This window comes from Ursus americanus, chromosome 1 (genome assembly GCF_024610735.1).
Source record: "Ursus americanus isolate L20-20 chromosome 1, mUrsAme1.1.p, whole genome shotgun sequence".
Taxonomy (NCBI): domain Eukaryota; kingdom Metazoa; phylum Chordata; class Mammalia; order Carnivora; family Ursidae; genus Ursus; species Ursus americanus.
Window position 1 is genome coordinate 43,397,752 of NC_142127.1, and position 13,202 is coordinate 43,410,953.

Here is a 13,202-nt window from a genome sequence, read left to right on the forward strand (position 1 = left end):
CCAGCCCTAAGACTGCCCCCAAGGGAGAGTCTGAGACAGTTGATCAGCCCGATGATTTTTAATCTGCCTTCATTGCCAAGTGCGGACCAGGCATTGTGGTTTACAAAACAACATGAGTTGGGACTCCTGGGTGGCTCAGTCAGGTAAGTGTCTGCCTTATGCTCAGGTCACGATCCCAGGATCTTTGGATCAAGCACTGCATCCAGCTCCTTGCTCAGCAGGGAGCCTGCATCTCCCTATGCCCGCCTCTCTCTTTCTTTCTCTCTGACAAATAAATAAAGAAAATCTTTTTAAAAACACCAAAACAAGAGTTACGGCCCCATTCACACGGAGGTTCTGCCCAGGTGTTCATGGTGATGGTGTACTTTGAAGTCTGCTCTGTGATCAGATCCTAAACCACCAGGGCACCAGTGATGAGTCCTAGATTCCTCATTCTATAGAATGGGCAAATAGCTGGCAAAGTGATAGAACTCAATTAATATAAGTGATTTTTACTATAAATTTTTGAAAGCAAAAAAGGAATTTAGTAAGTCTCAAGAGACTCCTACAGTCCCACTGAGCTCTATGGAGCTCCGAATACGGTTTAGTCACTACATCTTTGAAGCAAGATTGAATGCGTAACAAGGGAAAAGGACAAGAGGGAAAAAGAGACGCAGAAAGGTGGGACTTTGTGCGATGAGAAGACTGCAGGAGGGGGCAGAGCGCACTGGGAGAGGCGGCCTCCTGCAGGCATGGCGCTGACCCGGAGCTCAGTCCTACCTGGTCACTGAGCAGACATGCGCTTTGGGCAGGACACTTAACCACCCCCCACCCCAAGCCTCACATTCCTCATCCCAAACTGGATTCGGGTTCTTATGAGGCCTAAAGAGAATGCGTCGTCAGAGGTGTGTGTCGAGGGCAGTGAGTATACCAAGTTGTCCACAGCAGCAAGCTGGAGCTGGATAAAACGTCATGAAGAGGCAGGGGTGGACCAGCGGCGGTGGGCCCTGAGAGCACGGCTTTTTACCCCAGCTGTGAAACCAGGGAAGAATGAAGCAAATGCAACAGGGAGACAAATGTATCAACTAATAGTAATTACGTACCAACTTTGTACCTTTCCTATGCTGGGCACTTGAGTCCAGAGATGATCAAGTGACACAGCTCCTGCCGTCATATAGTTAACATTCCAATAATGTCACCTTTGTCTACTGAAACAATGTCTTTGTATTAGGTACAATTTTACCTCTTTCAAATACATAACCCTGCCTGATTCTTCCCAGGACAGTGAAAGGAAAAACAAGCTAACCTATCTTATTATAGTTAAATCTAGGTTCCCAGATTTTTAAAAAAATTCACCAGCATTTAGTAGTCAGATTAATTTCTTTAAATTCAATTAGAGCCCCCCCACCAAAGTTACAGAAAAGGAGCTGAGGGAACCGGCACATGGAAAGCACACCGTCTTTCTCTCCCTGGCTGCATTATTTCAAGGACAACTACTTTTTGTTTGATTCATTTGTTACAAGGGAATTTTTAGATAACTACCTTAATAGGATAGGGCACAAAAAAATTTAAATTCGTAGTAATAGGGAGATTTTAAACTGTTTATGAAACTAACAAAACATGCCATTTCATAGATGGGGGGGGGAATAGAGTTTGCTGAGCTTCTACTAGGTGTCAAGTACTACTTCTAAATACTCATCCTATTTAACCCTCACAACTGTTCTGTGAGGAGGCATCACTACCCTCAGCACAGAGAAGCTGTTTTTCAGAAAAGTTTAAAAGAAGGCACCCGAAGTCACACCCCTGGTCAGTGAGAGAGCTGAGCTCAAACTCAGAACCTCCTGGCTCTAAAACACACAGTCTCTACGATACCACACTTCCTAAAAACTCACTTCTCAGGAACAGAAACATTTTGTGAAAACACAAAATCCATTTGTCTGTGTGGTACCTTTCCTGGATGGATATGCAGCAAAGTTACCCTGTAAACAATTAAAAGGGCAGAAGAAAGATCAAGGTTTAGCAAGAATGAGAACTCCGGGTAAACGGCAACAATCATACTCATTACCACATCACAACCACCTTCCAAGCCAGCCAGCCATCTGCGGGTTTCCTTTACCCTCCCCTCCTCAGGAAATCTACTCTCTCGCCATATACTACACCTTCTCCCGTCCCATGCAAGTAACAGAATACACTTGTTTAAAAAGCATAACCATATTGTGTATCTAGAAACACAATAATAAAAATCCAAGGGACAAATATTTACGGAACACCTAATACGTTGGAGGCACTTGTAGTGGGATGGCGAGCTGCCCGCCAAGAGCCCCTGTTCCCCTCTTCCTTCCAGGTGAGTCCTGACTCTGATGAGAAGGGCACTGTGTGTAGCTCAAGGCCGACATTTCCTGGCTTCCCCTGTCACCAGGGTTGACCACATGACAGAATCCCAGCTCGTAAAATGTAAATAAAATCTCCTGGTTACCTCAGGGTGCCATGTTAACATCAGACAGAGCAGGCCGCCATGCCCTTGGTGCTTCCCAGTTTGTATGCCAGGAATGTGAACAGGATGACTAGAGATTTGCATTATCTTCCCATAAAAGGAAAAGAGACCCACACTAAGGAAGACACAATAGAAAGCAAGAAGGAGCTTGGTTGCCTCAGGACGTTGTCATGCAGCTACATTAGCTGTGGACGGAGTCTTCTTGTAAAGTGAAAGAAAAATAAATCTCCCTGTTTAATGTGCTGTCATTTCAGTTTTCTGGGTACATGAAATGAAAATCCAGCTCGTAACTGACAAAGCACTTTATTTAAGGAGTCTCTTAAATTTTTAAAATCTGGATGTAAGACCAAAAAAGACACATTTTGCATTTTGAAAACCAAATAGTACAAGATTTATAAAAAACAAAAACAAAAACAAAAACAAAAACAAAACAAAACTAAACCAGACACACAGAAAGCCTGCCTAAAAGTCAAATCTGAGTCGTCAGAAAGCGTAAGTATGATCCACAACTATGGAAGGCGAGTAAGACTTCAGTATCAGAAAAGGTAATCCTAAAACTGATGTCACGTGGCAGTACGTACTGAATTAGGAAACCGGGGGCAAAGCCACGTCCACGGATACTGAATCAAGACACCACTAAGATGTGCTGAGAAAGTCCTGAAAAGCTTCAGAATGGTACCACAGCTTGAGCTGGGACACAGACAACAGCCTCTGGGAAAGTAGACCGAACCCTGGAGCTGTCTCCAGGCCATGGAGCATAAAACTGGGGGCAGATGTACAGAGGGACCAACATCAAACAGTGTTTCCAGCACAAGGAAGAAAGGCACGTACTGAGCAAAGGCTTCCCACAAGGCTGGCGAAGCCACTGTGCACCCAGGCCCCAAAGCACAGGCAATACGTCCATGTGGACTGATTTTGTATAAACTTAAAAATTTCTGGGCAAAATAGTGATATGAAAATCTGTATTCTTTCATTCTTTACAAAATTATTTTTAGAAAGTCATAGCAATGATTCTAACTGTATGAGGAAGGAAATGAATATAACATAAACTATTCCCTTGTATAGACAGAGAATTGAATCTTCTGATAAATGGCATTGCTCCATATTATACTCATGAATTTCAGATTTTCAAAAGGATTTGAATCTTGAGGAAAATGTATTCAAAAAATTATCCCTTTTTCTCTCAGAGATTTCAGAAGATGCTTCAGGATCATGTATGCTTATGAATATCTCTCATAATTGTAGTACAGATAAAAAATGCAGAAATGTTGTAAACATAATTTGCAAAACAATGTAAATCTGATCAAGGCATGAAACATGCCTACTCACAGAATCAGAATACGGACATCTGGCCTTCTGATCTTGAAGGCTTTCTATAAAAAGAATACGAATTTTATATTACACTTAATGTATACTTCACAATCCTTGAATCTTTTGTTAATTCTCTGGGACCTTAAAATAGTTTCTTGATGTAATGTACCAATCTAGACAACTGGGTATAAATTCTCTCTCTCTCTCTCTCTACACATACACACACACACACACACACACACACACACTTTGCTGCTTACAATTGCTTTCTGAATAAAATGTTTTCTACACTAGAACATATGGGAGTTGGTGGAGGTGCAGAGGGAGATGAAAGGATTTGCCTAAGCTAATTCCAGACTAGAAGTTGAATGGCAATTATACACCCCATAAGGCAATTTCATTAACATATTAATTTCAGGAGGTAACATATATCTAGGAGAAACACACTGGAAGTCACAAGACCTAGATTCTATTTCTAGCTTTGCCAATGACCTTCTGGGTGACCTTGCATAAGTCACTCAACACCCAAGAGACTCAGACTTCTCTCATTAAGAAAAAAAAAAAAAAAAGATATAACCTAGTAGTTATCTGAGGAAAATGCTATGAGGTAAAAGATTCATTCAGAGCATTTGGTGAGGATGTGTGAGAGATACGATGAAATCTTCGCTAGAACCATGATTAACCAGAATCAAGGAAATAGGACTCTAATAGAATTGGAGGAAACCAAAAATTGTTTCCTAAAAATTTACTTGATAGAAAATCTACCAAAATTCTCTGTTCCTCAAAGATCAAAGTATATTTGATCTTCTACAAAAAAGACCCATACTGTGTTAAGAGGCCACGTTTGAAGTTCAAGTTCCTAGCCACTCTCAGGAGAATCTCATGGCCATTTAGAGCAGATACACAGGCTGATAAGAAAATTACTCCCTAGTGCTATTAGCATTTTCAGAAATGCCCTCAGCCTTTCAAATGATTAGGATTCCAGCTGGCAAATTATTTTTCAAGAGCCACTCATTCAGGATGAGCAAAGTTTATGCCAAACTTACAGAAAAAGCACCTGCTGCCTTCTCAGGAAAATGAGAAGCTGCCCCCGAAATACTCCAAGAAATGCGTGTACTAATTTGTCAGATCATCTTAAATTATGGTGCATATAGAAAATGACAAGTTAATTACAAGCATGGAATAATTTTCTATCTTGGAAAAAAAAAGGCATGGTGTGACCAGAGCAGATGGATGTTTTTTAGTCAGAAACATGCCCAGTTCCTAAAATAAGAGATATTAAGATTTTCACAGAATAGTCTTCTAGATATGGGGTCCTTTGGGGGTTAAAATGCCAGGAGAAAGAAATAGTGTAAGTACTTTTGGCAAATGGTGATGTCCTAAATTATATGGAAATTTAATATGCGTACTCACTGGAAAGCAATAGCGTGGACCTGGGCGCAGGGAATTTTGACTTACGTAATTATTATAATAAAACCCTGACAAGCAGCTTATTATAAAAGACCAAGAGAAATCACAATGACGTGACCATCGGCAGCTCGAACTTAACATCAATTATAATCACAGCTTTCCAGAGTAGTTTCATTCTGCTATTTAACCAGTCAGTGCTGGATTTTCTAACCAACTGCTCCTGGACTAAGTGCTCAAAGTTCTTGAAAATGATAGCATCTCTTTCTAATGTTTTACACTCTAATAAGAAATGGTTTAAATATTTTAACTATGAAAATACAGACTATATTATCTGAGTCACAGAATTACAGACACCAGTAAGACTGCAGAAAGCATTTAATGAAAAGCTCTCAACTCTTTATGTTACAGGTGAGGAAGTAATGACCACGAGTTTAAGTGACTTGCCCAAGGCCACACAGCTAGTAAACAGAGAGTCCAGGTGCTATGCCTCCTACCACACCAACATGTCATCCGAAAGGACATGATGAAAGCTTCTTGGTTATTCTAAACTGCAATATTAACTGTATAAAGAAGAACTCAGACACACATTTGATATATATTAGTATACCTTTCACATTCCAGTGAGTCAGGGAATCTCTTCAGTCATTATTAATGCTTAGTCTAAATCAAATAAAGATTCAAGCTCACAGCAAAATATTTTTAATTCAATTTGCTTAAGATGAGAGAAAGGCATCAAGAAAGATAAAGAACAAATGTTGGCAAAATTACCATATACGATTCCAATGCCAAGTAAAAATGTCCCTAGTGAATAAATGGTCGACGGCATAAGAGAATAACCTGAAAACCTAAAAATTAAAAGCAATAAAAAAGAAATACTTCTTTCTTTAAAAAACACCCTAATTGTTACATTTGTCATTTTCAAACAAATTAAACCATGACCTTTGACTTACGGAATACACTAATAGTTAACTAACAGTTAACTATTAAAAGTCAGATACAGAAATAAACATTCCAGTTTCTAATGTCACCAAAACCATTCAGAAAGCATATTGCCAAAGATGTGTTTTGGTGCCTTCTTTTTCTATACTAGAGATGTGATTATTTAAGGATCTCAAGACATTGTTCTTATTTGGTCTATTTACAAGAAAAGTTTAGTATATTCAATTTTACTTAAATGCTACATTGCATGGTGTATTTATTAGTATCTTATAAAATATAATGCTGCAAGTAAGACATGGAAATAAACTTTACAAAAAACTAATAGATATAGATATAATATTTTCATACACAGGATTGACTGCATTAATAATTAACAGAAAGCTCTTTCACAAGAGAATATAATGGAAAGTTTTTCTTAAGCAAATAGGCAGCAACTCAATAGAAGTTGGTAGAAACCAGAGGATAATTAACTGGTGACATATGTTTAAACAGAAAAACAATTAGATAGTCCATTCAACAATGAAGATGGATGTATTATGAATTACAGTGAAACAAAGAAACTGCTTCTCAGTAAACAAATATAAAACATAATAGCTAACAGATTTCCTATTGAACTAAAGGCAAAGAGGCCTAAAGTTACAGAAAGAAAAAAAAAAAAAAAGCAAAAGCTTCAATATACACTCTAAATCACAATGCCCCGAAATAGAGACCAAACTGCTTTTACACGGAGCTTTTTTCACCACAGAGCTATTCTAGCATGGCATTTTCCCCCTTTGTCTAATTTCACTAATATACCCTTTAATTACCTCTAGCCTGACAGACTCTGTCAGGATATGTAACTAAAGTTCCCAACATATTAATAAACACACAGTAACAGAAAGAAAGAAAAACAGCAAGGAAAAGGAAAGAAAAAGGCAAAAGAAGTCACATACCCTTTTCTGTAGGACTATTGGCGTTATCGTAGGCAGAGTGACTCTTCTTGCACTCAGACTCATGCCTGCTCTTCGTAGAAGGATCCCCTCTCATAGATCATGGACGAAATGAAAGAAATCTTTTACAGTTACTCCTTGGGAATCTCAGGGCTCAGTGCAAAGAAACTAGGGAAGTAATAAATGTCACTCCGCTTATGTGATTCCAATCTACCCAAAGCCAATTAAGGATGGCTGTGGGACAGGACAAGGCAGCGACCAATCAAAGCCGGGAAAACTCCGCCTTTGTCCTTGGAAACACATTCTGATACTTTTGTTTATGATATTTAAAGAACTAGATTAACAGGCATCTAGTTCGCTTAACTTTTTTTTTCCAAAACAGTGCAATTTAATGCCATCTTTGTTGACTAAGCAGCTATGCCTTTAGTTTACTAAAACATTTCAACATATGGCAGATAAGAAACTGTTTACATGAGTCTATTTAAAGTACATAAATATGCAGATGAGCTAAATTTACTTATGCAACTCATAGATTTGATAAATGGGTCGATTAGAACATATTATATAAGGTGCAAAAAATAATCCTGAGGTTAGAACTGGTCTCAAAGTGTTAATTTATGTGTTACAATAAAAGGTTTTTAAGATTTTTTTTTTAAATTTATTTATTTGACAGAGATAGAGACAGCCAGCGAGAGAGGGAACACAAGCAGGGGGAGTGGGAGAGGAAGAAGCAGGCTCATAGGAGAGGAGCCTGATGTGGGGCTCGATCCCATAACTCCGGGATCACGCCCTGAGCCGAAGGCAGACGTTTAACCGCTGGGCCACTCAGGCGCCCCACAATAAAATGTTTTTAATATTCATTGATGCATTTCAATTCTTAAACAGCTAAAATTTTTGTATTATGGACGTTTCAGCTATCCTTAAGGTTATACCCTTAAGTATTTCTGTTAAATATTACCTTAACAATCAACCTAAAAATAATAACATTAAATATAAAGTGGCATTAAACCACAATATATGAACTTCAAATGCTTATCAGGTTTTTAAAAAGCACAGATCTCTAACTCAGCATCTTTCACTCAAATAAAAGCATTTAGACAATAATAATTGCTCAATGCAAACACAAATTTTAACAACCATTGTGCCTTTATTCTTACCATAACTGAACACTATATTCTAATATTTAGGAGGTTGGAGGAGGGTCACAACTAAAGTCATTGGTGGCTAACAAGAAAATTTTCAAAATGTCAGTGACTAAATAGAGAGTAAAAGAAACACTCAACATGACAAAAAGTATCATAATAGTAAAACTACTCTGAGTTATCATGATGATAAGATCCCTGCTGGACTGATGACTTCACAAGCATCTACCCTGTGCTCCTCAACCACAGCACATGGAATCAGTATGGGGGAAACTCCTTGTAATTTCTAGCTTACAAGGTGGTTGTTGTAGTAACAAGGCAAAATGGAAGATTCTAAGCAACCCAGACACAAATTTTCCATTTCATTATCTAGACGGCTACTAAAGCGGGGTTTGCTTAACTGCTTTACACTTACGCTTTTGGGTGTGTGTTTATGCATGATGATCTCATACTCTTCAAAAGGAAAATAGACACTACAAACTCTAGAGTTCCCTACTTGGAATTTCAAAAGCTATGTAGATCCCTCAAAGGTAGCTGGGGGGGAAATTCACTTGATACAGAAAGTCGCAGATGGATCTAGTTTGGGGGCATTCATTTGATCCTTATCCAATTAGGTTTATTATGGCCTTCTGAAATAAAAGTATCAATAAAAACCTACTAGTACTGGGATGGGAGTTACCATTTGTAAAGTGGAAGATTCTGGTTTAACCTTAAGTCACTCTTTTGGCAGACCAACAATAACAAAGCCCACAGTAACTACATCATTTCGAGATCATTATCTGCATTATTTGGCTTTTTCTTTCTTCTTTTCTCAATTTAGTCTTTGGACATTACAAAGAAGTTTTATCTGTGGTCTCAAAAAGGGGGTTCCACCACAATCAAAGCAATTCATTTCACTAAATAATGAGGCAAAGTCCCCCTTATGTGTGAGGCGGTATGTTTGGTGGTAGGAACACACTGTTGAATAAGATATGGTCACTGTCTCAAAGTGGAATAGAGAGAATTCATTTCTAAATTTAAAAAAATTGCACTCAATAGTGGGCTGAGTCTAATAGTGATTAAACTTCAAGTACCAGGGATGCACCAAGGTCGAAGAAACTACACATCATAGGTGAGATCAACACTTCAAGGAGGAAATGACATTTTCTTTGACAAGTGATTAGGAGAAAAGACTATGCAGCACTTGATGCCTGATGGGGAGATAAAGTGAGGTTCCCAAAGCTCATTCCACATTTTGAGGTCTAGGCAAGTGGGAAGTCAAAGACGCTGTTTTACTTCACACTATAGAGCGTTTTACACCTAAAATGAATCCTTCAAGTCAAAATGATGTCCAGGCTCTATATTTATTACAGTGCAATATACCTGCCCTATAAGGGCTTTAAAAAACACTTGACAGACAACTAGTGTGATAGGTCATCTCTTTAGAACACTTGAAAATTGAAGTTTATAAATTTTCAGTGAAAACCATGAAGAGCAAAATGTGGCATTTTGTGACTCTATGTTGCCAAAAAGGTCACTGTCTTTGAAAAAATGAGACTTGCATACACTTTTCCTAGTCAATAGGCTGAAAGACTAATGAGATGACATTCACGCTTACGACAGGCAGAGTCTCATTTTTCAGTGATCTTTCCAAGTGTTCATATTGACTATGCTTTATCTTACCTCCCACTTATTGTAGACACTGATTCAAAATTCAACTTTAGCCTATGCGTTTTTTACCATTATTATAAATGACTTTCACACTCACTAACCTTGTCACCTGATCCTTAATTTCTTAAGCTTCTGCAAAATGAGGATAAAAAGCCATGGCCAACAATTTTCGAACTGCTATGAGGGTCAAGGAAATCAAGTTTGTAGAGGGCCTGGAAAGGACCAAGCAGGGGCTGAAAAACCCTGCTGCTGCAGAGAATGGGGCCTACGATACGTTCTCCTTAGACTGTGTCACAGGTTGTTGTTTCTTTTTTTTTTTTTTTGAAGATTTTATTTATTTATTTGACAGAGATAGAGACAGCCAGCGAGAGAGGGAACACAAGCAGGGGGAGTGGGAGAGGAAGAAGCAGGCTCATAGCGGAGGAGCCTGATGTGGGGCTCGATCCCACAACGCCAGGATCACGCCCTGAGCCGAAGGCAGACGCTTAACCGCTGTGCCACCCAGGCGCCCCCACAGGTTGTTGTTTCTAAAACCAAAATTTGATAAAACGAGGTTTTGAGCTCAATACAGCAGGATCAACAATGAAATATGTAGAATAGCACCGTACATTATTTTGGTTCTTGCTCAATACTTTGATCACAAGAGTGCATTTTGCCACTCAAAACATGCATATCGAGGTGTCGGTGTGAATTAAAAATAACAAAAAATAACCACTGTTATGATTGTTAATAATAGTTATGTGAACACCCAATATGAGCCAGGCACTAAGCCAGTTTTCACTGAATCCTTACAACAGTATGAGGGAGGCACTGGCTCTTCAGTAGATAAGGAAACGAAGGCCAGAAGAACAGGCAGCTAAGAAATGGTCCCAGGTATCAGTCCATATTGCAAAAGAACCTGCGCAGGCTCACAAAGTGCATGAGTCAATGAAACATGGTGAAAACTCGACTTGGCCCTCTCCACGACACCCCACTATTCTACTCTACAATATTCTCTCCCCCACATTGTGCTATATCATTTGATATACTATCAGCATATAATGTCATCATACGGTGCTGTATATACCTTAACATTTATTAGTTCTCCTAATTCAATAAATATGTATTATGGGCCCTACTACGTGTGAAGTCCTATGCTATTTGCTGTGGGGAATTCAAAGTTGATAGCTCCGGATTCCTATTTGCCAAAGGAGCAGACTCATGAAGACGTGCAAACCATTAGTCGAAGTAGTATACAAGGTAGGATCCAGGCAGAAGACAATGCTACATAGGCACCAACCAACCTCTAGGTTCCAAGCCTGCCTTTCAAAGCTCTTTCCCCAGTCAATGCCAATAAAAGCTTCCTAGAGTTCCCAAAGGCACATTCCATATGGCCACCTCTTTGTTCTTAATGTTCACTCACTAAACCCCACCAGTCTTTCAAGGCCCAAGACAAGGCACACCTCTTCTGAAAGTGTCATTCATCACGCTTCCTTCAAACATCTCTCATTTTGGGGGGGGGGGGGGCACAAGTCTACCTTAGAATTGACAGGTGGAAAAGAAGGAAGAGACAATACACATACTTAAGTTTCCTATCAAGGGTTACACACTTTACATATGTTATTTCATCTTATTCTGATAACCCTGTAAAGCAAGTATTATTTAATCCTGTTTTACAGATTCCAAACATATCCATCTTCTTTGTGCTGTCTCTCTACCCTCTGTCATATACTAATTTGGTCAAGCTACTGCTGTGTACACTTTCTGTCACTTCAAATGCAGGCTCTTTAAAGGTAAGGATATGTCTAATTTCTTATAACCATCACGCTGTCTTACTCAGTGGCTTTGTACCCAAGAAACAAATGCTATAAGGTAGAAGAATGGTTCTTGATTAAGAAGTTCTACAAATAATTCTTTGGCTAACCAATAGACCAATCTCCTGCCTTACACAAAACGCAACTTGTTCTGCCGCAGCCTCCCTCTTCCGCCTGTGTATTGTGCTATTCTGCTGCCCACTCTGGGGCAGCTCATTGCCCATCCAGTTCATCAACTCCCTCAAAATCTCACATCAATGTTCACCCCTCCAAGTCATTCCTCCACCTAGATTATACCATTCTTTATTTTGCGCATTTTTAAAATTTAAACTTTTCTATTGCTCATGTCTTGCTCTGCACATACTAATACACGGTTTTGATAACTAATAAATCCTTCCCTAGACCCTAGTTTCCTGCCTAACGAAAATACAGTCCTTAAGGGTGGGACTCAGTCTCTTATTTCCTCTGCTACTCCCAGAATACCTAGCAGAGTACTTTCTGTACACAGTAGGCATTATGTTCACTCACAATCATCCTGGAACGACTAGCCACTCCAGTTGCATAGTGGACAAGCCTCCTTTCTCATCTTAACAATTGTTCACCTTATGATTTATTCTGAACAAAAGCACAGTCTTCTTCACAGGAGCATTTGGATGTTCTTTTGCCAGCTGACATAGTTCTAGTGGTCAGTAATGTAAACACTAAATTTAACTGTTGTCCTAAGGACACTGATTTCAGAAAAATCTTAAAATATTTTATTATAGCAACTAACAGTCTAGATCATTAGACATAAAATCAGTACCTCCAGCTCAGCAGCTCACACTAAAGTGCATGGCTTCCCTATGTATGTGACATTTCATCAGGCTTCTCACCTGATGAGCCTGAACTGATCTAACTCTATCCTATTTCCCCCCTCCACTCTAACAGCTACTTCCTTCCATCAGGAATGGCTATGTTTTTTTCAGCGATTCAAAGTCTAATAGAAAATTTTTTCTTTCGAAGAAATTACTGAATGGCTTATAAGCACTAGTGATGATAAATATTACCAATCCACAGTTCATTCAAGTATTTGAAAGTGTCTATGTTTTCTATACCTAACATAGTTTTCTAGGAGCATTATGCCTGCCTACCAAGGAACTACTATCTGTAGGAGGGCAGACGGACACTTAAAAACAATTACGACAAAGTGTTAAGTTCTATATATAAGCACAAATAGAGTGCTGGAACGACAAAAGAAGAAGAGCTAACTTCACCATGAGAGAGCAAACAAGTTCCATAAATGAAAAAAAAGATTCAAGAATGAAGATAATTCTGGGGACCCCTGGGTGGCTCAGTTCGTTATGCATCCGACTCTTGATTTCAGCTTAAAGGGTCATGACGGTCATGAGATCGAGCCCCACATTGGGCTCAGCACTCCCCCAAGGAATCTGCTTGAGATTCTCTCTCTTTACCCCTCTCCCCTGCTGCGCACATGCTCTCTCTCTCTAAAATAAATAAATAAATCTTTAAAAAAAAAAAGAATGAAGGTATTTCCAGGTAAAGAAAACATATACAA

At 39.1% G+C, this 13,202-nt stretch overlaps 1 protein-coding gene across 3 annotated transcripts in view; it reads right to left on the minus strand.

Moving 5' to 3' along the window:
- GRB14 (growth factor receptor bound protein 14) overlaps positions 1-13,202 on the minus strand; it is a 109,775-nt gene that overhangs the window by 52,322 nt on the left and 44,251 nt on the right. Inside the window, exon 1 of one of the 3 annotated variants that reach the window (XM_045780720.2) lies at positions 7,066-7,286. The exons of the other annotated variants lie outside the window; for them this stretch is intronic. Within the exon in view, the coding sequence (XP_045636676.1) occupies positions 7,066-7,128 (63 nt within the window). The 5' untranslated portion in view covers positions 7,129-7,286. Of the gene's footprint in view, positions 1-7,065; positions 7,287-13,202 lie in introns of those variants that run through there. 3 annotated transcript variants of the gene reach the window in all.